Below are 25,028 nucleotides of genomic sequence, written 5' to 3'. Positions count from 1 at the left end.
AGAGGGACTATAGGCAAGGACAAGAATGAGAAGGCGATTGCAAGGGTTATATGTGAGGTGAGGCCTGAACTTGAGGATGGAAATGAGGGGCTTTGTGAACAAAAGGGTGATGGAACGCAGTGATCAGTTACCCATGATGGCACAGGAAAGGGTAAGAGGTAAAGGTTACCTAGTATTTGAGCCTGCGGGAACTGCAATGCCATCAGTGTTAGAAGAAGGGAGAGAATAAAGAACGTAAGAAAAATCAGAGGCGATAAAATCACTTTTAAACCCTTTTAATTTTTATGTTGTGTTGCAGTTAGAAACAGCAGGCTGAAGAACAGTCAGGAGGGTCTGGTCAGTCACGGTGTCATCCGCGCAGAAATACCAGTTTGGAGACTTAAGGGTATATAACGTTTCCATGGGGAAAAGTAAAATGAGAAAAGAACATAATGGACGACTGAGCTTTGGGAAAAAGCCACAGTTTAGGGGAAAGAAAGGGCAGATAACTTGTTGAGGGAGAAAGAAGCAGCAAATGAAAAGGGAACGAGATTAAGGAGAGTATCATACAGACATAGAGAAGAATTGTAGGAAAGGTGGTAAATGGTGTCAGAGAGATTGAATACTGAGCAAAAGTTGAACTTGGTCAAAGTTGAGTTTACCGTGTTTCCCTGAAAATAAGACCTACCCTGAAAACAAGCCCCAGTTAGGATCGTCAGCCAGACGGACGTATTTAGTATGTTGTGACGATGTTTCCGAAGAAGATGGCATGACTATTATTTGAATAAATGTAGATTGTTGTACATGAAAATATAAGACATCCCCTGAAAATACGCCCTAAGGCATCTTTTGGAGCAAAAATTAACGTAAGATCCGGTCTTATTTTGGGGGAAATACAGTATAAGACCCAGTCTTATTTTCGGGGAAACATGGTAGCAATTGACTCATTAGAGACCAGGACTAGCTTTTGTTGTTTGATGAGGGCAGAAGCCAGACTACTGTTTAAATGTATTCTTTTCCATCTTAAATATTTTTTGTTTGACTTAAAGTCAACAGATATTAGAAAAGTACCTTTCTGTTGAGATCTTTTCATCATAAAATGAGCAATAACCTCAGTATTAATCACACTTCTACCAATGAGATCGTGACCATTATCCCCCTCGTGGTGTGAGCCTAACTCCCTAACAAGTACTACGTGAAACAGCAAAGAAGATAGCTGCTGTGTGTTTTTACTCTCAGTGTATTTCACTGAAGGAAGATAAGCTAATGAGACATTGTGTGGGCTGATAAGTTTCAGATCATTATTTACAAGGCTGGACACTCCCAGACTCAGGCTGCTTCCTGGCAGCTAATTTCCTGGTAAAGGATTACTTGACCTGAATCTCTCTCCACAATTTTTCCTCTTTTAGGTCTTGGCATGGTCACACCTATCAATGACCTACCCGGAGCAGATACATCCTCCTACGTAAAAGGAGAAAAACTCACTCGTTGTAAACTTGCCAGCCTCTACAGACTTGCAGACTTGTTTGGATGGGCACACCTGGCAAATACCTATATCTCAGTGAGTTCTTTGGCTTTCTATTTCTTTTTTTTTTTTTAAATCTCAAGTAGAAAGCAAACTCCACTCTTCCCACCTTTACTCAGAAGTCCAGTTTTCAGACTTTATTCTCTAAACATAGCATGCTGGATCACAGTCTAATCCTGATTTAAACTTTACCTCCAAGAGAGAGGCTGCACCTACCCCAACTCTTCTCCAGTTACTGTCTGTCTTGTTCTTTTAATTCAGAGCAGTTGTAGAGCCTGTCCAGGAAGTTACCCTCTGGTGGAATTTTCTCTCTCTGTGTTAATTATGTTTGAGCATCATTGAGATTGAAAAAAAAGCATTGGGGCAGGGAAAATACAGTGGGTCAGGGAAGTTTCCTCCCTCTTTATTTTTGACATACATTTTCCCATTCATGATCATCTTGTTTTCACGTTGCCACATTGGGAAGCAAGACAATATTTGGAAGCAAAAGAGTATGAAGATGGTGTGTGATGGAAATAGCCTAACTGGGAAGTGCGGTCTTCCTACCGTTTCTCGTTCTCCCTTCCTTCTGTTTCCCCTTCCGTCTCCCCCTTAAGTCCTTCCTACGAAGAGACTCTGTTCTCTTTCTTTTGCCCATTTTCTCTTAATTTCCATGTTGTAAATGAAGATAATAGTCATTAACCACATTTGGTTGAATAATATTGGCATTTGTTTCGCATGAATGTAGCTGACCCTGAACAACCTTAGAAGCCCCAAAATAACACTTTAACTTTAGGTAAGTCCAGTCAATGAGAAACTGATGTCAGAATTTGTTAGCAAGTACTTGAGGGTTGACGGGAAGAAAACTTCAAAGAAAATTTTCATGTTGCATACCTTTAATTTCTGCTTTGTTTTTTTTTTTTCTAGATCTCTTATAATTGTTTATTATAAATATAGTCCTAGTCATGTTTACACTGCAAAATAAGAACACCTCATAGTAATTCCTTATTGTCTTCCTTTTTTTTTTCTTTCTCCCAGGTAAGAATAAGTAAGGAGCAAGACCACATTATTATAATTCCCAGAGGCCTGTCTTTTTCTGAAGCCACAGCCTCCAATTTGGTATACTTTTTATTCCTGTGTTACATTTTCTGTGCATCATTGTGCTTTTCTGGCAGTTTTCAGCTTTTAGTATAGGATGGAACAATAAAAGGTACGGTAGAAAAACATCTGCTAGTGAATAGAAACGAGTTTGGAAAGTTATGTTGATTTGTAAGAAAAGCTTTAGGGTGAAAGAAAAACAGGGTAGTGGAAGAGACTAATAACGGGTTGGTCTTATCTCTTAGCCTATCCATGTTTTGAAGGTAATATTTTCATTTTTTTTCTACTCTGTACACTCTGGAATTTGTTTTTAAAAAACATACGCACACACGCCCCGAGTCAATGTGTATTTTATAGATAGAGTTAAACAAACTTTGGTTGGTGTGAGTATAGGGTCTGCCCTTCCAGCATTTTATTTTTCCATGACTGTCCTAGCCACTGTCGTGGTCTCTAGAACAGCAGGAACTCCATTGTTCTGGGGCTGCACTGTTAGCAAATGGGAATTTCCCGGCCAGTGCCGTAAGTGCCAGGCTCGTCCAGACCTTTGGTGAAGAGCTTAGTCACTCAGTTTCTTGGAAACTATGCTTCTTGCTCAATATTAAGTTTTGTTGCAGACTACCTATTTTTGTAAATAAAGTTTTGTGGGAAAAAAGCCTCACCCGTCCTTTTATGGTTGTTTATGACTGCTTTTGTGCTAGAGTGGCAGAGTTCAGCAGTTGTAACAGAGGCCCCCAAAGTCTAAAATATATACTGTCTGGCCTTTGACAAAAAAGTTTGCCAACCTCCTGGTGTAGCTTGTGGAACACAGGTAACTTTGATACATGTGTACCAATTCAATATGTCTTTCTGATTTTTCCAGGTGAAAGTCAATATAATAGGAGAAGTGGTTGATCAGGGAAGTACTAACTTGAAAATCGACCATACAGGATTCAGCCCCCATGCTGCAATCTATTCAACACGTCCTGATGTTAAGTGTGTAATACACATCCATACCCTTGAAACAGCCGCTGTAAGTCCCTGAAGGGTCGAAACCAACAATGGCTCAGAAGTGTATTGTTTTCACGGCTTTCCTTGCATGCTACTCTACTATGTGCATCCTTTCAGGCCCTGCCATTTAAAATCATATTCTAAATATGAATCCTCTGCATACCCAGAAAGCAAAAGGCCCCCTGAGCCAAATGCTACCATTCTAGGAAACAACTAGAGAGAGAGCATTTGCATTTTTGAACTAGTCAGTGTAACAGTTGGGTCATTGAGTTCTTCAGAGCAAAGCTTCTTGTGTAATACTTGGCACAGCATTTAAACTGAGTTGTATCCTCTAAGTCCTTTTTTTTATTTATTTCCTGGAAGAAGCGAAGAACTAAAGTGGGAGGTGGGCTGGAATGGTGAATGCGGTGAATAGGCCAATACTTCCTGACCTGACTAAAGAACTGGGTGCGTATGAAAATGTGGTTGGTAACTGAATGTGTTGTCTTGTCCGGGACCCAATCCTGCAGGTATCCTCCATGAAGTGCGGGATCCTTCCGATTTCTCAAGAATCCCTGATCCTGGGAGATGTCGCCTATTATGACTATCAGGGGTCACTTGATGAACAGGAGGAGAGAATTCAACTGCAGAAAGTTCTGGGGCCAAGTTGTAAGGTATGTAGTCGAGTTTCTATCTAAGGAGCTATTTTTGTTGCTGTTGCTGTTGATGAAAACAGTGTGAGCTATGCTAGTTATTCACAGTGATTGCTTTGGGGTTCTATTTTAGGTGCTGGTACTCAGAAATCATGGTGTCGTAGCCCTTGGAGAAACAGTTGAAGAGGCTTTTCATTATATTTTTAATGTGCAGATAGCCTGTGAGATTCAGGTAGGAAAAATTCTACCACCACCCCCACTTTATTTTTTGCTTTGTTATTTGCTTGTTGTGTTGGGTTTTGTGTTTATTTCCAAAGTCTTACTGGTTGGTAGCTTTTGGTTTTTCATTCGTGGGGTTTTTTTGTTTGTTTTAAGTTTACAAAATCTGGTTTAATTCAGATCTGTGGAAGGGAAGGAAGCACTTTGTGAAAATACATGTGCACAGAAACCTGATCAACGCTAGACAAACAGTGTATTAGTTTCCAGTATAACAGGATAGCCACAAATCAAAGGCTCAGATTGAGTCCATCAGAGGTAAACACGATTTTAGATTTGGCTCAAGTGGCCGGTGAACATCGAGTGGTGCTGAGTTCCTCCAAAGCATCTAATGACCGCCAGCCTCGGAAGGAGTGTCACCACAGTCTCAGAAGAAATCCCAGTCATGCCCTTAACGCCTTTGGCCCTTGGGAGTCATTGCTGCCCAAATACAAATGCAGGTGGGGGATTTCCGGTGGTCACATGTTATTTGGTGGCTTTTATTTTGTTTTTTAAAAGAAGTTCTGCTTTTCTTGAGTAAAAAGGGTCAACTCAGTTATCTCTTTAACTAAATAAAGGAGGAAAGAAAATTAAAATTCACGTATAGACACACACACACACAAATCTAAGTGCCTCATAAACATCATTTTTCCCATAATCCTAGTTTTTAAGATAGTATAATTGCACATTTCTCTGTTTTCACACTCTAGTAGTGTGGTGCTAATTGAGACACAAAGGCAACCACCAGTCATTAAAGATCAGATGTGTTATGGCCACTTTTATAAAAAGTGTGAGAACGGAGACAGAAGTTTTACGAATTCATGCAGTTTCCAGAGATCCCAGCCTCAGCCTCGTTATTACAATAGGTTGAATATTTATTAACCAGCTGTTTTCCTCAGAGAAGCTGAATGTATATTATGGCCCTCATTTCCCTCTTCAAGAAAATCAAGCAGGTTCTCTTGAAGCAAATGGTAATAGTATTAATTTATTGGAAGGGCCACAAAAAAGGGGGGAAAAACTTCTTCTACCAACTTTAACTTGTCTTAACAACCAACTTGTTTTTTCTGTTTTTTTGTGGTTTTTTTGCTTTATTGGAAAATTCTTCTCAAATGAGGCTATGAAAAGCTTAATTAAATTAAGATAATGAGCTGACTTCTTCTGCCTAAATATACTTAAATTTGCAGTATAGTGTTTATATTCCTCTAAAATTATAACTTTCATCAAAAGTATTAACTGGATAGCCATGGGGAAACTGCAAGAAAAGAACTTGAAAACTTGGCAAGAGAATTCCATTTCTTGAAATATGTGAAAAGGTATGTTTTCCATCAGGGAGGATCAAAGTCCTGGCAGGTATCTTTCAGATAGACGGAAAAGATACTCCAGCTGCCTACTTTCCACAAGTGTGTTGCCTTGTTTTTGCTGTTAGTAACCTGAATAAGTATTAGATATTTGCCGAATCGAAATTGTGCCTTTTTTAAAGTGAACTACTCCTCCTGGTCTTTACAGTCTTGTGCCTCTGTCTGTTTTGCCACTGATTACAGGTGCAGGCGCTCGCAGGGGCAGGCGGGGTCGACAACCTGCTCGTACTGGATCTTCAGAAGTATAAAGCTTTCACTCACTCTGTCGCAGCATCCGGAGGAGGAGGAGTGAACATGGGCTCCCATCAAAAATGGAAGGTTGGCGAGATTGAGTTTGAAGGGCTGATGAGGACTCTGGACAATTTGGTAGGTGAAAAATGGAACCTAAACTTGGATTTCATATCTTCAGATTCAAGAGCAGATGCTTCCATCTCCCTTTGGTTTTGGAACATGCTCCTAACTCCTCTGAGAGCGGAGTTTGACCCTAGGAAGGCATTCAGGTGTAATCCTACCGCATTTTTAAGGATCAAACAGTGAAACGTGCAGATGTCATCTTATCTTAGATGTTACCCTTCAGACCCAGGAACAAAGACTTAAATGAGCGCGGCGATTTGGCCTCTAGAAAACTGGTTTCTAGCTAGGAAAACGGTTCTGGTCAGCAGTTTTGAAATTACCTCTGTCAGGAACAGTCATGTGCGTGGAAATCACATTGTCAGCTGGAATCAGTTTTGACCAGATCTTGAAATCTGCTTAATTTCAACTCGAGTGTAATGTGGGGTTTAGAAGGATGTTTCTCCCCTTTATTTGTTTTTCAGCAGAAGAGTCTTTTCGAATCATTTGTTTTAAGAATTAGAGTCCAGATGCTGTGTTTGTTTGGTACAGGTTTGATTGCTTCAAATGTGGTTTTTCCCTCCCTCAGGGGTATAGGACAGGCTATGCATACAGGCATCCTCTCATTCGAGAGAAGCCCAGGCACAAAAGTGATGTGGAAATCCCAGCAACTGTGACTGCTTTCTCCTTTGAAGACGATACAGTGCCGCTCTCTCCTCTCAAATACATGGCACAGAGACAGCAGCGTGAGAAAACAAGATGGCTGAACTCACCAAATACTTACATGAAAGTGAATGTGCCTGAGGAGTCTCGGAACGGGGAAACCAGTCCCAGGACCAAAATCACAGTATGCCACTATTTTACATGGTTTGCCTTTACTGAATATTTTGCCAAGTTATTCATGAATTGAACATTCTATGTTGAAAATATTGGGAAAGTAGACTATAATATTGATAATTATATCACTGTCATTTATCATGTATTAACTTTGTGCAAGGCACTTTGTCCTAAATGCCATACATGAATTAGCTCATTTAATTCTCCTAATATGGAGAGGATGCTGTTTTTCTCCCCCATTTTACAGGTGAGGAAATTGAGGCACAGAGGGGTTAACTAATCATTTGTGAATTGTAAAGTCAAGATTTTGAATATAGACACTCTGACTCTGGAGCCCAGGTCTTACCTACAACGTGATACTGCTTTGTAGTTGATACTGTAACAGTGAGTCAGGACTAGAAAAGTTTTCAACACCTCATGGTGCCACAGTGGCAGGAATCACTTCACATAGCTACCCTTAGGAAGATCTTCTAGATAGAGAAATGGATTATCTTATCTTTTGCAGCATTGTGCTTCAGATTTGGTTTAGTTTTGGAGTGCTTTTCACCAGATACTCCCTAGATACTCAGAATTAGTTCATCTTATCATATAAATCAGTAACATTTAATATGGAAATGTCTAGGCATCAAAGTGTTTTTTCCCTAGCTTATAAGCTTTCTTATCGCCTTGTAAAAGAACATAATTAAACTCAAGTTTACCAGAATTAATTTTATTGGCAGAGACTGATGGCCAGGTATCATTAATCTTGATATTAGCCTTCTTTAAAGAACACAGTGTGTGGAGTAAATGAGAATTCTATCAGCCTCTTCCATCCCTGTGGTTCTATTATATTATAGATTGCTGCTAGATTTTTCCCTTTGTAAAATGCTGGTCAGGGGCTCGGCATTTTCTGTCAGCCAAAAATAAAAAAAATGAAGCTGGAAAACTGAATCTCGAAAGATCCCTTGAATGCTTTTTGGTGACTTCTTAGCCATCAACAGTTGAAAATTCAATACAGATGACAACTCTGAATGTGAGTTAAAGTGAGATCAAGCTCTATGCTTGAAATATTTTCAGCTTCATATTTTAAAATGTCAAAAGGAGAAAATTTAAATAGCATAACTGAGTATTCATGTGAATATTAACAAGATTTTTTAAGTGAATGCTTATTGTGAGCCTTTTTCTAACTAATATGAGATGCATACTAATTGACCACTGAATACTGCTTAGTGAAATTCTTTATAATATTGGCATTGTATGCGCCCCCTCCTTGAGTCAATAAACAGTCCTTAAGAACCCACCGCTTTTCGTAACGCAAAGCTTCACTCTAGAAAATTTTTGTTTCTTTAGTGGATGAAAGCGGAGGACTCTTCTAAAGTTAGTAGTGGAACACCTATCAAGATTGAAGATCCAAATCAGTTTGTTCCTTTAAACACAAACCCGAATGAGGTACTAGAAAAGAGAAATAAGGTAAGACAAGGTCTTGTGTTGCCAGGGGAGGCATTTTTATGCGGTTTTATGTTTAAATCACTAGTGATTGGATCTGATTAATACCAAACTTACAGGTTTCAATATTGAAACATTTGAAACTTAATTCAGTATGATTTCAGCTTGTATTAAATACCTCCAGTTCTGTGCTAGTTGCTACTGAGTGAGCTACGTGGGGAAGAAGTAGTAAACACATTTCTGCTGTTAAGAGCTGTGGTATTAGTGAAAAATGTTGTTCTCTAACAACGTGACAGGAAATCACGTGTCAAGAAGGTGGATAGAGGAGATTAATGTGAGTTGTTAGGATGGTAACAGCGCCCTTATGGAGATGGGAGTTAAAGAGGCTCTTCTTACTCGGGGGTGGTCACATAGTAAAGATCATCCGTATAGTGGCCCCCAAGAACTTGTTCCTGTTTTTCAATTCAGATTCGAGAACAAAACCGATATGACTTGAAAACAGCAGGACCTCAGTCTCAGTTGCTTGCTGGAATTGTTGTGGATAAGCCTCCTTCTGTAAGTCCATGAAGCGATATGAACTTTATTTTCATCTCCCACATTAATTTCTTTGCTTTTTAAATATGAGTATTTATTTGTTACTAAGGTTAATACAACCACAAGTTAAAAAGTCAAATAATCCACAAGACTTAAAATGTCACCTGCAGTTTCCAATTTCCAGAGGCAAGGACTTTCTTCTAGCATTTCCCTTCAAGATTCTAAAGAGCGTCTTTGTTCTGCTTTTTGTTAACTTAACCAATTTTAGACCTCAGCTGTGTTTCATCGAACTATGTCATCAACTAAAGAAGTAACCATTATTTTATGCATCACTAAAAAAGAAACAACCCTGACAATTATAATCGTAACAAGCCATCAATTATAAAATGAATCCCAGTTTCAGAGATGGGAAAATGTGGGGGACATGTGCATCTTAGAATTAATGAAAGACTGTAGTGACTTCTTTCATGGAAGATGAGAATTCAGCCTGTTGAAACAATGCTTCCCTTTTTCATTCTCCCAATAAGATTATATCACAATTTTTTGGTTAAATCAGTTTTCAGTGTTTATATTATTACACATTTACTGCTGATCCAGGTACCATTCTGTGATTACATTTCCTTTCTCATACAACTTTCCTCCCCCTGGAATTAATAATCACCTTATTTTTTCATTGGCTTAGTATGTTAAGTACATTGGCTTAATTCTGCCCAAACTTTTTAACAGAATTATAGTCCCTCTTAATATTATTTTCCATAGGGTAAAAGGTAACAGGTAATCTCTCAGTTCCAGGCTCCTGTCATTCAGGTCCAGATCTGGACTGCTGGCTCTCAGGCTAGCTGCACAGGCTCGTCCTGAGACTCTCTGTGCTTCTCACCTGTGGAGTGTCCTGTTTCCTGCATCGTGTGTCTTCCACTTTCTTGATTTACTCCTTTATCATTAAGCACATCCTCTAATAATTTTCTAAGATACATAGGAGGTAACCAACTGAAATCCTGTCTTCTACCTTCTTATGTGCATATCATGGATATAGAATTTTAGTTCAGAAATAATTTTCCCCCAAGTATGAAAAGTATCACTGTACTGTCCCCTAGTTCCATGCTATTATTGTTGAGAAGTGCGAGAGTGTTGTGTTTCATGGATCTTTGTATAGGACGCTTTTTTTCTTTTCTTTTAGACCTTTCATACATTCCTTCTGTTATGAAATTTTATGATGGTGTGCTTTGTAGCAGATTTCTCTTCAGTCTTTGTTCTTAGCTTTTAGGAACACTTTTCAATCTGCAGAGTCATATCCTTCAGTTTTGGGATTTCTTTTTCTTCCATAGTTTTTCCCTTCCTATTTCTTTCTTTTTCTGTCAGGATCTATTGTTAGTTGGACCTCTTTGACGGAGCCTCTGATTGTTTTCTTTCCTACTTTCCATCTCTTTGTCTTTTAATCCTACTTTCTGAGAAATTTGCTTGACTTTATTTTCTAACCCTTCTATTTAATTTTCTATTTTGATATCTTTTTTAATTTTTAAGACTTCTTATTCCCTGAATATTTTTCTTTTTCTTTTTTTAAAATAACATCCTGGTATTTTACAGATACAGTATTTTCTCTTACTGCTGTAGGGAAGCAAATCTAAATTTTCTTCAGCTGCCTTTATTTTCTTAGTTTCTTCTGAGTTTCCTTTTTCTTGTTTATTCTGGTCTCTCTCTTCCATGTTGGAAATTTTCCTCAAGTGTCTGGTAATTCGAGTTAATCTGTCTATAGTTAGGAATGAAACACTCAGAGCCAGGCAGACGTACTGGGTGTGTGCAGAGCTCGGGAATGGGTGAGCTTCATTGTAGGGTGATCAGATGTGGCTCAGATTGTTTCTCCGGGCAGTTCCCAAATGTTAATACCTGTAGGTCTTTAGTCTGGGGCCATTTGATTTATCTGGAGAATTCTCCAGTCTCCTGCCAGTCTCCCATCTGCGTTCTGAGAGCCCTCAGCTGTGCTTTGTGTCCCCCAGTCAGTTCTGAAGAGTAAGCACGCCTCTGATCTTCTGCAGATATGGGAGAGAGATAAATGCTTGGTTGTGTGGATAGGAAAGGGGACCTGAGACTCTCTCTTCCTTATTCAGACTTCTAACTTGTCCCCTTGGCAGCTGTTCTTCACCCCACCTCTTGTGTGGTACCTGGTGCCTCTAGTTTCTGAGCCACCGACCTCCACAGGGCAAACAAGTATGCTTTTCATTTGCATCCTTCTTTGCTAAGGCTTCAGCTTTCTCAGCTCTGCTACCTACTCTTCCACCTGCTTTCCATCTTCCAGAAATGTGTTAATGTTTCTCATCCTCCATTGTCTCCTCTGCTATTCTTTTGTGCTTAAAAGTTTATACTATTTTTCTTATTGTTCCTTTACTATCATTTTAGTAGGGTTTTGAGAAGGATTTTTAAAAATGCATGGGTTCAACCTGCCAGGTTTAACTGAAAGTCTCATTAATTCCTTTCCTAGAGCAAGTACTTACAAGTTTATTTTCATAGCAAATTTAAAGTTCTTTTGGTACATTTTCATTTTTCTAATCCTTTATCACGAAGGCTTTTTATCTTAAAAAACTATTCTTGGGTTTTAAGGTATTTCTTAGTTATGCGAAGCTTATTAGAACTTGGCTTACTTTTTATTTTTTTAGCATTATTTAAATTGACCTATACAGGCTTATTGATGTAACATCACTGGCAGACTTAGTTGATTGGATCAGTAGTCTAAAAGCACTAATCTAATAGTATTTTAAACAGCATGTTGTTTTATCATTTCTTATGATTGTTATAAGGTGGGATGTCACAAAGCTCACATATACATTTACACGTATATGTATGTATCTGTGTGAAGTGGTGTATATATATATATATATATGTAAATACATATAAATGTATCGATATAACATGTAAATCTCTTGGTAACGAGTCGATGCTTTTCTTCGCAAGACCATGCAGTTTGAAGATGACGAACTTGCCCCATCGGCCCCTCCCAACCCCTTCAGCCATCTCACAGAAGGAGAACTTGAAGAGTATAAGAAGACAATCGAACGCAAGCAGCGAGGCCTGGAAGGTTAGTTCCTTTGTCGGTTAAGCCCAGACTAACCGTACTGTTAACAACGGGGCACCTTGAGTTGGGCGATAGAAGACGGTCAGTGTTCTTTGTCAAATGTTCCTTTTACAATCGGTTGTTCTATGTCATCTCTCCCAGTCCTGAGTATAGGTGAGGCTGAACTGCAGAGAGCTACCACAGACCCTGTATGTTCGTTCACGTGCAGTGAAAACTTTCCCTCAGAAATCAATCTGATTGGTAGCAAAAAGTCTTCTAAAGTAAAGTGAAATCTGCAGATGAGTAAAGAATTCCTAGCTAAAGTAAATGTAGATACATTGATAGATTTAAACATCTCAGCATATGTGGCCTTTTGAAAACTTTTTTCTTTGACATCATTGCAGATTCACCAGGGTACGGCTTGAATGCTTTGTAAAATCTGTTGTTCCTGGATGTCTCATTTCAAAATCAAAATATAAAGCAAACTGCTAGAATTTTGATGTGACTTTCCTTAAGCACATGGGTATCTAGTGAGGTTGAGTTTTTCTGACTTCAGATCCCTAAATAAGGATTATATTTTAGAATTATTAACAAATACCCCAGCCAGAATACTAGCTTCCTTTTTCTCAAGAATAAGCGATTCTTTGTAGGAGCAGTTGTCACTCTTGGGTCTTTGGATTAACTTCAGACAGTCCGTGAGCCATCTGGAAAATACATGCTTAATTGTGTATGTTATACATTTGGGGAAGGGGGTTTCAGGGGGGAGGACAAGAAGTCTGTGACCCTAAAAGAGAGTATGCGCCTCTGCTTTAGAGCATCCACACATGCAGTTGGAATTTTTACCCAAAGCAAAACAGGACCAATAGTTAAAGAAGTTTTGTCCATATGAGATACCATGTAGGAAGAACTAATGGCATTTGGATCACCCAGGGAGCAATCTTAGTGTTCTTAGTGTCTTTGTCACAAAAGGGAGTCATCCTGACTCATTAATGTAATCATACTAAATGTTTGAAGTGGTATTATTGAATTTGTTTATTCTAACATCAGGTTGGAAACTTTGTTTTTGTATTTTGTAAAACGTTCTTCTTTAATCTTTTATTTTCTGAAAGCCTAAAGATGCCAGGTAACAAATATTGCACTCTGGGAACCATTACCTTTTATATATCACTTTATAAGTAGTTTCTTCCACATGCATTATGACCTCCTGAATTAGCTCACTAATATTGCTCTGACAGGAATCACTAATTGGATATTGTTCCAAAATTCAGTGAAGCATTCTGCCTCATTAATGTAGCATCATTGGTGAGGCTTCATAATTCTTTTCATCTGGCTGCTCATATATATTTTGGGTTTCTAACTCCCTTAGCAAAAGCTAAATGCGTACATATTATTTGCCTGGGCTGCAAATAGTTATACCTCTTTAGTAAGCATGTATGTAAAATTACTGTTAGCAGCCAGAAATTCTAACACATTAACCTCCTCCTAATGCATAATTATTGATATATGGGGTAACTGTCAGCATGCTCAGCTCATCGCTGAAGAGTTTCTCATCACTGTGTATGCAGGCATTTGATGTATGCACTAACCTCCCTGAAATCTTACGCTTCTTTGTTTTGCACGGCTTTTAACTAAACTCTTATCCAACAGATGCTGAGCAGGAATTACTCTCAGATGACGCTTCATCTGTTTCACAAATTCAGTCTCAAATTCAGTCACCGCAAAATATCCCTGAAAAATTAGAAGGTATTCAATGTAATTTCCCATAGCATTCACTGAGTTAATCTAAAAAATTTGTTTATCTGTGCTTTGTTTTTATGAAAGGAAATTGAACACCTGATTGGAGTAAGTTTGCCATGGATTACTTAAAGCTCCCAATAGTTTATATTTTTTATTAAATGGGGTGCTACTTTTGTTCAACATTTATATTGACTTACCTTAATCTGGATTTTGGGAACCCATAGTTCTTAAGAATTTGTGAAATTAAAATTGGTTTGTCATATGTCTTCCAAACAGAAGCATGAAATCTTTTTCAATTTTGATTGCCAAATGATCCCCAAATTAAAGAAAAATATCATTTATTTTGACTAGATTCACAATTAAACCATCAAGTTACCAAACTGGATTTACCTTATCTTCCTTCTTTGGTCTAACAACTTTGTTCCCTTCCCCTTCATACTATTTAAGAAAATTAGCTTCATGCTCATAGATCCATAGTCTATTAAAATAATGATCTGTCTTTATTGGAATTAAAGTAATGCCTTAGTACATTGCAAAAACATTTCAGTTTTGTAAAATAAAGCAAAGACGTTAACTATATAAAATAACCAAAAATCCCTCCCCATTGGCAGAAAACCACGAGCTGTTCTCCAAGAGCTTCATCTCCATGGAGGTGCCTGTCATGGTGGTGAACGGCAAAGACGACATGCATGACATTGAAGACGAGCTTGCCAAGAGGGTGAGCAGGCTAACCACAAGCACCACCATAGAAAACGTCGAGATTACCATTAAGTCTCCAGAGAAAATTGAGGAAGTCCTGTCACCTGAAGGCTCACCTTCAAAATCACCATCCAAGAAGAAGAAGAAATTCCGCACTCCTTCTTTTCTGAAAAAGAACAAAAAAAAGGAGAAAGTTGAAGCCTAAATAAAGTCTTTTTATAATTGTTATTATTACAACATGACATTGCACATTTAAATACCACATTTAAGTTGATGGTTAATATGCAGTGGTAGATCAGATTGGGGGTATGTAGCAAACTGGACTATAAGAACTGGAAAGGGGTTTTACTAAAAGAAAAACATATTATGAAAATAAACTTTCAAATTCATCTCTCATTTTATATGTCAAAAAAACAAGGTTTTGAATTTTTAAACAGTTGCAGGTTTTAATTAGCTCTGCCCTCATGAAGTATTATAATTCACCACAAACAGATACCTGTCTGAATTATTTCAGGCCTTCTCTGTAAGGAGAAGAAAGAAATTGCCAGTGAACAAGGGAGAGAATTTTTATTGCTCAACACCTGCTTCACTTGGTGATCAGATTATAATTTTTTATCATTGGTTATCGACTGTACCTTCTTGGTTCCCATTGTTTCAATGGGCATTAACAGAATGCTTTAAAAGCTTCTAAGATAAGAATCTATAGCATTAGTATACACTGGCACATAATTTTTTAAAAAAATATATAAGAAAAGATTCATTTGGAATTTTATTCATAGTATAAAATTTCCTCACCGGAAGTAACTTCGTTTGCCAAAAAAAAGTCTTTTTAGTAAACTATAATTTTTGAAAACTTCCTTTTTTATTAGTTTAGAAAGCCCCTTATTTTTCAACGAAGGGGATTTTGTATACATAACATGGGTTATTTAGTTTAACTGGCAAAAACAATTTTTGTATGTTGAGATATTTGTATACCATTCAGTATAAAAGTGTCATAAGCATATTAGCCAATCACTTAACAATAGAGCAGATTTGAGGCTGCTTGGTACTAAGCATAGTTGAATATAATTAAAGAATCCAGGGACTTGGTATTGAAAGGGGATTAGAGCATTTAAAGGTAGATTCATATTTGAACCTATTGTAATGTATTTTTCTCTTAGTATTGCTAATGAATGAAAAAGCTCTCATGTGGTAACCAAATGAAAAGAATGAGAGAGAAAGTGAAAAATGAAGGGCGCAAAATAAGAATTCTAGTTTGATAACCACTCATAGTCACGATAGGATTTGAAGTGTAAATTATTTGAAACATGTCCCAAATTACTAAAATTCTGCTTCTCTGCCAAAAATCATTGTATTTCTTGGTTGATATTTCAGTTTTCAAAGGGTCAATCTTTTCAGCGATCTGTCTTTAGAAGGCAGTACTGGAAGAAATCAGTAGGTCTAATCCCCCACAGTGAGAAAACTACCACTTCTTGATTTTTACAAATTTTTCTGATCTTTTCAGTTAACTTTCTAATGTAAATACAAATTTAAACCTAGGCTTAATATAGTTTTTTTCCCCCTTCACCCAAGTGATGTCACAAATCAATGTAAAATCAATGATCCAAAATGGTCAGTGGGTAAAAATAATCCAGTGTTTCTGGAGGGTGAGTTGGCATGTCAAACATTGTATTAATTACAGTGTGTTCTGGGCTGGTTCTGTTTGACTGTACGTGTATGATGATGTAAAGTTGAAACAGAGCCAGAAATTTCATTCTAGATCTCACTAACTACTGGAATCTGTTTTAATCTCTTAGTGAAAACTTTCAGTTGCCTAATTCTGTATTTGAGGATTTTTTTTTTATGTTCTACATCATTTATGTTGTATTACATCATATGTAGAAACAGTAACCTGTGAACTATGCTTTTCCATAACTTTTTAAAAATATATATATCTTAAATGAATGCAGTGTGCATAAATATTTTTTAAACTACAACAGTGAACTATTTGCACCTTTTGCTAATGCCTCTATTTACTTGCTTTGGCATAAAGAATGAGCCAATGAACTTCTGTGTCCTGTGGAAAATGTATAAATGTTATCTGATATTGCTCTTAGATGTAATGCTAATTAATGTTAAATCACAAATAAACAGTATTTTAAATAGATGGATTTGGTATCATGAGCCTTCAATTTAAGGTGGTTATTTAGCCTGAATTATTTTGTGGACTGTTGAGTTTTATACTGCAGTGAGATTTTGAGTAAGATCGATGCTTCTGAATAAGGGATGTTCTGATAAATTTATTTTCAAATTAGTTGAAAATTAACTGTATACAACCCTTCTGGTTTCAGCTTACATTGGAAGAATAGACTTGAAATGACCTATTTTTTTGTCTTCGAGGGGTATGGTGACCATAACCACATCTCTCAGATCTAAAGATCTTTGAAGGAGTCAGTATTCTCAGGCTCAGTTCTGCTCAGATCTAATGATGTAAAATAGAAAATGTTACAGAATATGTGCTGAGTTTAAATACATTACCCTCCTCTTTGATTTTGATTTTTGTAACAATGTGACAATACAGAAAATAGAAAAAAGGTTACAATTCCACCACATTAAAATTAAAAAAAAAAATTTTATTCCCTTCCAGCTCTTACTCAGTTATATATGTATTCCCTATATATTGGGTATCATGGTGTGAATGTAATTTTATTCTGGATTTTTTTCTTCCTATTTAACATAGCATAATCAATCCATCCCAGAAGATTTTTAAACTAAATCCCTCACATGAATGATTTCCTGTGATTTCCCCCCCCCCCCACTTTGTCCTAAAAATAGAATGCAAGAGGGGAAATCATGTTAATTGAGGGTTCTGGTTAATTGAAGTTTTTACTATAATTACCCATTATAAAAATGAAGGGTTTGGGCAGAGAAGAATACATTCATAGTCTTGGGCATATTTAATTATTACCTTGACTTGTAAATCACCGTACAGTGAAAAATTGCTGTTTTAGATACTCATTTCAAAATTCCCTTTCATAAAGCAACAAAAACTATTATCTTCAGTACTCACTTGAGAGTCAATATAGCATAAAAGATAATGTTGCCTGTGCCTTTTCTTCCATTGATTAGTATTTTTGTTCAGCAGAGAACCAAATGGATCAAATTGTGGCAGCATTGGTTTCTCTTAACATTGCCTCTTTTTTTTTAATTAAATGTGTTGGGGGTGACAGTGGTTAGTAAAATTATATAGGTTTCAAGTGTACATCATCTGTATATCACATTGTGTGTTCAAGGTAGAAAACACATAAAGGCAAGCTGATTATTATTTTAAACTCAAGGTTAGTAATACACATGTAAGTTGCAATCTTGACTCAGCCAGATTTTAAAAAGAAGTCTCCCTTGTGGCCACTAGAGGGTGCAATAGCTCTAACAATCCAGTATGTTTCTAGTCCTTGCACTAAACTTCCGTTTTCTTAGTCTAGAAGCACCACCATGTTGTTAAATGCCCAGACTTGGAAGGAAAGACATTTCCTTTGTTACTTATCTTTCTCCTCATTTGACTGTTCTCAACTTTGTTGTCCCATTTCACCAATACAAATACCACCAGCAGGGACTCTGATGTCTGTGGAGAACACACTGAAATTTTTTAGGTGTAGTCTCAGAAAGAAACCATGATAGGAATTGAGTCCTCAGGGGCATTTTCATGCCTGTGTGGCAATATAATGCCTCTTTTAAACTAATTGGCATTTTTTGACTGGGGCAATAATTGATAATATTTATTACTTGTTGGTGCCTTCTGTGTATCAAAGATTATGCTGAGTGCTTTTCATGCGTTACCTCATTAGCCTTCCTACCAGCCCAACAAAGTACATAATATTGGCATTTTGTAAATGAGACTAGGGCTTAAAAAAACAAAGGAGGTGCTAGTGTTTCACCCATAGAGATTCAGATTTCTAAAACTACCAGTGCCATTTGTGTGTAGACCCTCTGGCTCCAGTGTATGTTTTTGTGGGTGTTTTTTGTTTGTTTGTTTTTTGTTTTTTTAGGAAGAGGCAGTTTCCTTAGTTTGGACTGTAGGTCCAGCCATGGCTAATCCATGTTATGATTTAAGATGGGATATAGATTTTGATAAAACACTAACTTTTGATTTAGAAGACTTAGTTTTTCAACAAGTCACCCCAAGAATGAAGAAATTGATGAATACCTGGAAAGTGGGAATGACCTGTGGTGATATCATCCTTTAGGATAAAGAACCAGCTCTTAAATCTTCCGCATGACACCTGAAAGACAAGGTATCTATACCTTTGCTTAAGATGCAAAAATAGATGCGTAGAATCCCTTTATCTAATTTTCTTTTTTCTTTTTGATTTCCAATGTTGGGGGCAGAGAGACATTGTAAGGAAAGTTATTTTAAAAGCTGAAAAGACTTTAGTTCTAGAGGTAAAGTTAAGAAATATACTGTATCTACTTAGAAACTTTATTTAGATGAATATACTTGGAGGAAAAACCAGTGTACGTGCTGAAGATAAGAACAGAGAGAAGCTTTCGGGGAACTTTTGATAGAAAAAAACCATTTGGAAATTCAAGTTTTCAAAGGGATTTTATTTCTGAGCTGACCATTAGGGGGCAATCCTGGTTCTAAATTTAGTTACAGTTAATTAAAGGAACTTCCTTCAAAATATCTTTGAGCTTGGATGGAGAACTTCATTGTGGTTCTGCATTGCTAGACACAAGTTTAAGGTTGAGGATAGTTTATAGATATCATTTGTTTTTTTGCTTCATTTGTTCCTTTCATCTTAGTTATCTTGTTCTGACTTAGGAAGAATCAGTTTTCCAGAGAAGTAGTGCTTGTCTGGCATGCAGCTCAGAGGTGACTAAGCCAAAATTCAAGCAAAGGTCTTCAAGTCTGCGTCTCATACTTTTCTACTTACTGCAGTCTTCCTTGGAAGCCTGTCGGATCGTAAACTAAGAATAGATAAATATAGATAAATATACAATTTTCTAAAGTTCTTTGCAAATTAATGTTTAGAACTTTATTATAAGAATAGTTAAGATGGGCGGCCGGATGGCTCAGTTGGTTAGAGCACGAGCTCTCAACAAGGTTGCCAGTGCAATTCCTGCATGAGATGGTGGGCTGCGCCCCCTGCAACTAAAGATTGAAAACGGCAACTGGACTTGGAGCTGAGCTGCGTCCTCCACAACTAAACTGAAGGACAATGACTTGACTTGGAGCTGATGAGCCCCGCCCCTCCCCCCCAAAAAAAGAAGAGTTAAGAGAAACATACTGCAGGACCAAGCCTGTTTCTTTTTTATCAATAATTGTTTTTCCTAAAATTTCAAGTCTGTTTGCTATTCTGTGAGAGTCTTCTGTATTTTCTCAAGTTAATTATGATCTGAATTATTTACTGCTGCAACCTGTAATATTTTAAATGCCAATTTATACCTTAAATGACATACTGTGCCTTTTGATATGCCTTCCACAGCAAAAAATAATGATAATAATATATTTAGCAGAAAAATAGATGGATATATATCCAGTCCACAATTATTTTTAAGGCCCATATAATTTCTGGTTGGTAAGTCTTGACCAAAGCAATGGTGAAAGTTATGGATTAAGCTAGATTTTGTTTTATTCCTACACAAACTACTTTAGGTTTTGTCCTTCTCTAGGGCAGGACTTGACCTTGCTTATAAAAAATCCTTTATTTTCAGTCCAGGTAACTCCTATCACTAGACAAAGTGCTGGTTCCTTGCTAAACTCCGTACTTGAAATCAACAGGATTGATTTTATTAATTTAATTGAAGAATACTAAATTTATAAGAAGTCATTCTAAAATTTGTAAATGTGCTTTTGAAACAACAGATAAGGACCGATATGTAATAGAAAGTCTTGTAGATAAGATTTTTCCTCATTTTTTTGTCTCCTTGTATTAGACTGCCCCTCAAAAAGCCAGTTAAATATGTGTGAACCCTATGGAAAGACCAATTTGGAATGTTAATCAATTGGATTTCTTAGACCAAACAATATCCTACCCAGTTGACTTGAGATTTTTCAAGAAAAAGTCTTGGACTTCCCAAAGCAGTAATATCCTAATAGATGGGGATGGAAATGAGGAAGTCGTATGGTTACAAAACGCAGGAGTTAAGATGTAGACTGTTCTGTGCATTTCCCACTGGTACTCTTGACTTAAATGATCTTTTCTGGATTTCAAAAACAGTTGGTAATGACAGTCGCTGCCTGGACCTGGAGCTGCAGGCCTGCTACACCCTTCTCAGTGACTCGCCAGACTGGTGTCTGTCCTTACTTAACATAGGGCCTTTTTTTTTTTTTTTTCATAAGCAGGATCTAAACTAATTGTTTTTTCCAAAAGCAATCGCTTCTGAAGATCCTTATTGAGCAGGAGCGATGGAGGAAGTCGTTGTTGCAGTCTATAACTCACCCCTTTCCTGTTGAGTAATGCTGTCAGGGCTGGACTTCAGTGGTGACTGACTTGATAGACTTTGACTTCAGAATACATGACCTCCTGACAGTTTTATGAGGGAACGTGGAGATACAGCCAGTTTGTTGGCAGGCACTGGCACACTCGTCCAGAGGTGTTTACTGGACTAACAAGTGACGGTTAAACATTACTTCCTACCTGATTTCTATTTTGGAAATGTTGGCATCAATTGTTTCAATTGAAATAAAGGTCATCTGAGGCTATTAAGACAACCAAAAATGCATTCCAAATATGATCTACTGGTCCACAGTGGGAGAGGCTCCCACTGCACACTGATGTTTGATTGTATTCAGCCTTTAAAAATACATTGTGTGGTAATTGTGAGATGTTTTCGTTTTTAAAATTATCTTTTAAACAGTGTTATATTTTAGAGTCATGTATGTGAAATGATTTTGTATCGGTACGTTCTCGTGTCTCCATTTTGACCTTTAGGTTAATATTGAGCAAGAGTTCATGCACGCATACTTGCTAAAGTCAAGCTGAACATGGCTCAATTAACTGCAGAGGAACAGGGCAGACTGGGTGGGGCAAGCTCTGGAATTCTACCTACTCGCTGAGCAAAGTCAGGCATTGGGGGAACAGCTTGAGCTGAAGCAGCAAGTCGGAAGTCCGGCCCAGCAGGTGAAACTGGGAAGCTGGAGGACGTGGCAACCAACCAACAGCACCATCTGGTAAAGTGGCCTGTACCAGGGAGGTGTAAGTCCCCCTCAGGAATCTGGTGCAGGAAAGCGGGACTGCAAAAGCCTCGTAGCACGTGCAGGGGCCCCAGCCAGCAGCACTTCCTCTACTTCCTGTGGGGCAATGGCAAGATCGAGACAGGACCTCAGGCATCCCGGGCCTGCGTATCGTTCTTCAGGACAAGAACTCAGACGTAAGGAGACTGACAGATGGGGATCCTATTAGCAGAGCTGAGGTACACGATACTGCTCAGAATCCCAGGAGCAAGGCAGTGCCCGGAGCCAAGACCCAAGGTCACAACCCACTACCGGCCAGGAGGCAGGCGTGGCTTGATGCTGAGTGACTGACTTCCAGAGCCTGGAGATAGAGCTCTCTTAGTTCCTCCCGCCCCATCAGTCCTGGAGACCACCGCCAGGTGAGGGGGTCAGGTGGCCCCAGCCTTTGGGGGCAAGAAGTGCTGCAGACACTGGAAGGGGCCTGACCTGACCTTCACAGTGAAAGCAGTCCCATGTGACAACAGACTCAGCCACACGAGAGTGTTACAGGGCAGCAGAAATGGGTGACTAATATTTCACACCAGAACCTACCTGGGAGGACCACAACAACTAATGAAAAGGCCAAGTGCTAGCAAAACACTAGCTACGAAGATGGTCGTCTATTCCTTGCAAACTAATTTTTATATATTTTACATATTTGTGCATATTTATATATCGATAACACTTCATATTATCTAGTACCTATGTAAAAAGTTTTTAAACTACACTGTATATTTTTTCTTAATTTTGTAGTGCCAACAGTTTCCGAAAGCTGTCAGAAAGTGCATCGTTATAAGTGAACGGTGTTCACCATTTCCAACATGCTCGGCGTGATCTACAGTAGGCAGAATGTCTGCAAGAAACAAAGATACCCTCCACCGGACTGTGCAATGCCGTGTACCTAATGGCCCACATGTCAAGCGCATGTCTTCATTCAGAGCTGAAAGGAAAAAAAATTAGTTTTAATATCCATTTTCATTTTTGCCTTGGCCTCCAAGAAGCCTAGAGCTATGTTTTGTCTTCAGTCAGATTTTACAGACACTTCCCTGTACTCACTCCCTTTATTACTTCACGTTCATCTTTCAAGTCTTGTTCTAATGGCTTTTCATTTAGTTACAGCTATGCCTTTACCTATATGCAGTTTCATTAACATATGTATTAGTTATCTGTTCCTGTGTAACATGTCACTCTAAAATGTAGAGCCTTGAAGCAACAATATACATTTATTATATCTCACAGTTCCTTTGGGTCAGACATTCAGGAACATTCTGGCTTGACGTCTTTCAAGAGGTTGCAGTTAAGACGTCAGCCAGAGCTGCACTCATCTGAGAGCTTGTCTGGGGCTGGAGACTCTGCTTCCAGAATGGTTTTCAAGTAGGTGCTGGCCATCGATGGGAGAACACCGATCCTCCCCGCAAGGGGCTCTCCACGGGCTTCTTGAGTGTCCTCATGACAGCGTGGGTCCCAAGCAGACAATCCAAGAGAGAACAAGGCGGAAACCATGATGCCACTTATGACCTTGCCTCAGAAGTCACACACCTTCTCTTCTGCCACATCCTCCTCCTTAGAAGCGAGTCACCAAGTCCATCCACTCCTCCAGGGGAGGACTATTAGTTTCCACCTGTTAAAGAGAGGAGTGTCAAAGAATTTGTAGTCATATTTTAAAACCACCATAGGGTATAATCAATCATCAGAATCAGTCAATTAATATCAAATTAGATGATAAGGTACAGACAAGAAAGGAAAGGTCGTTTTTAGGATGGAACACCTAGGGAGCGCCTGCTATGTCCTAGGCTCTACTTCACATACATTACTGTGTTTAATTTCCGAAAAGCTTATTCTCAGTTTTACAGATAAGAAGGAGACCCTAAGAGGATATGTAGTCTGTCCAAGGTCGTGTAGCTAATAAATGTCAGAGGAGCATGGCTAGCACTTGCCAGCTATGCCATCACCCTACCTCAGTAGGAAATAGAAAACATTGTCAGTTATTTGCTACCCTGACTAGTCTAAGCCATGGCCATTCTGCTACCAGAGAGAAATGTGATGAATACTCTAGGTTGAATGAAGTCTGACACAGCTGTTTAACTCCTTTCTAAATCCTCTGGAATCAAACAGGTGACAATTCTCCCGCAGAAGCACTTCCCCTGCCTTCTGCCATTGCCAGTATTTGCCCAATCCGCGCAGTGCCATGCCTCTCCTCACCCCTGACTTTGAAAGCCAGCCACCTTCTCTTCCCATTGCAGCTGGCTGTGACATGGAGGCCAGTGGGGTCAATGGAGTAGGGTGACACTGAGCACAGGGTTGTGTGAGGACAAGGGCCTCTGTCATGGGGACTGAGCCAAGCCCAATCGGGTGGAGACCCGACAGCCCATCTGCCCTGTGTCGTGCTGGACTGTGGGGCCCTGATAAGGCCAGCAAACTACCCACCCAACCCAGAGTCCTCTTCCAAATATAGATTTCTCCCAACACTGCCCTCCCAGCCGTCGATTGTCACAAGGCCACTTTCCTCCAAAGGTAGCTGGCAGCCTCGTTGCTGCCGTAGAATGGGACCTGATCCAGGGCAGGACCAGCTTTTTGGGTGCCAGGGTTACAGGCCAGGGGCTGTGGATAAAGCAACATGAATTCCTCTCCTACCCTGCACTGCCCTTTCCAGCACTGGCCACTCCACTCCTCTCAGGAAACAGACTTTTCTGCTGGCTTGTCTGGTCAGCACTGTCCCTTCTGCTGAGAGCTCATGCCTGGAGAATCACTGGAACTCTGCTCCACTGCTAGTCTCAGCTCCTAAGGCATGTTTCCTCATACAGAGAATTTCCCTTGGACTGGAAGTTAGAGGAACCAGTGATATCGTCAGAGCCAGAGCTGGAGTAAGAAGTAGGTCACCTGCGCTGCTTGCCAGGGTTCCAGTCTATACGGGTACTGAACACCATCCTGATGAAGGTGAAAAGGATGAAGAACATCAACTTACCACGATTCCTCTTAGAAAGTATCTTTCAACCATCTGTGGATGAAAGAACACTACAAGATGAGAGCTTTGAGTTGGGGGAAGGCATTGAGACCTCTTATAGCAATTTATTGCAAAAGATGAAGTTCTGGTTAACAGCAGGGCATTTTATGTGGGTGTGGTCTGTGCATCTAAAACCCATCGCTGCTCCCACCCCACCCCAACCCATCGCTGGTCCTCCCTCCACCCTTCTGTCTGTGCTCAGCCTCCTAAGTGAAGGTGTAACAAATGTTGAGAGGTTACACCTCTCAGCAGGGAACCTCCACCAATCTGTTAGCTCACGTAGAGGGACCCAGGGTTGTCTGCCCTGGTTGGAGCAGTGCGTGCATGGGCCACGCTGGCCCCTGAGCAGGGCTTCTCTGGGGTGGGTCAGAGCCGGTGCTCCCTGGGATACAGGGAGACTCCGGAAGGGAT

General features: G+C 39.0%; 1 protein-coding gene across 12 annotated transcripts in view; it reads left to right on the top strand.

Annotated features, from left to right (window-relative positions):
* The window catches only part of ADD3 (adducin 3), a 109,041-nt gene extending 92,474 nt beyond the window's left edge, over nucleotides 1-16,567 (top strand). For 8 of the 12 annotated variants that reach the window (XM_019725096.3, XM_019725101.3, XM_074339080.2 and 5 more), the window contains 12 exons: nucleotides 1,389-1,540; nucleotides 2,522-2,602; nucleotides 3,441-3,590; nucleotides 4,078-4,221; nucleotides 4,334-4,432; nucleotides 5,997-6,179; nucleotides 6,733-6,990; nucleotides 8,310-8,429; nucleotides 8,874-8,960; nucleotides 11,886-12,009; nucleotides 13,633-13,728; nucleotides 14,334-16,567. In XM_019725096.3, coding sequence (XP_019580655.2) covers nucleotides 1,389-1,540; nucleotides 2,522-2,602; nucleotides 3,441-3,590; nucleotides 4,078-4,221; nucleotides 4,334-4,432; nucleotides 5,997-6,179; nucleotides 6,733-6,990; nucleotides 8,310-8,429; nucleotides 8,874-8,960; nucleotides 11,886-12,009; nucleotides 13,633-13,728; nucleotides 14,334-14,626 — 1,787 coding nt within the window. In that variant the 3' untranslated portion in view covers nucleotides 14,627-16,567. The remainder of the gene's footprint in view (nucleotides 1-1,388; nucleotides 1,541-2,521; nucleotides 2,603-3,440; nucleotides 3,591-4,077; nucleotides 4,222-4,333; nucleotides 4,433-5,996; nucleotides 6,180-6,732; nucleotides 6,991-8,309; nucleotides 8,430-8,873; nucleotides 8,961-11,885; nucleotides 12,010-13,632; nucleotides 13,729-14,333) is intronic. The other 4 variants (XM_074339082.2, XM_074339084.2, XM_019725103.3 and 1 more) reach the window with 1 other exon arrangement.
* The last annotated feature ends 8,461 nt before the right edge of the window (nucleotides 16,568-25,028 follow it).

This window comes from Rhinolophus sinicus, chromosome 15, assembly GCF_057876585.1.
Source record: "Rhinolophus sinicus isolate RSI-liver-muscle chromosome 15, RSI-T2T, whole genome shotgun sequence".
NCBI classification, from domain to species: Eukaryota; Metazoa; Chordata; class Mammalia; order Chiroptera; family Rhinolophidae; genus Rhinolophus; species Rhinolophus sinicus.
This window is presented reverse-complemented; position numbering and strand designations above follow the sequence as displayed.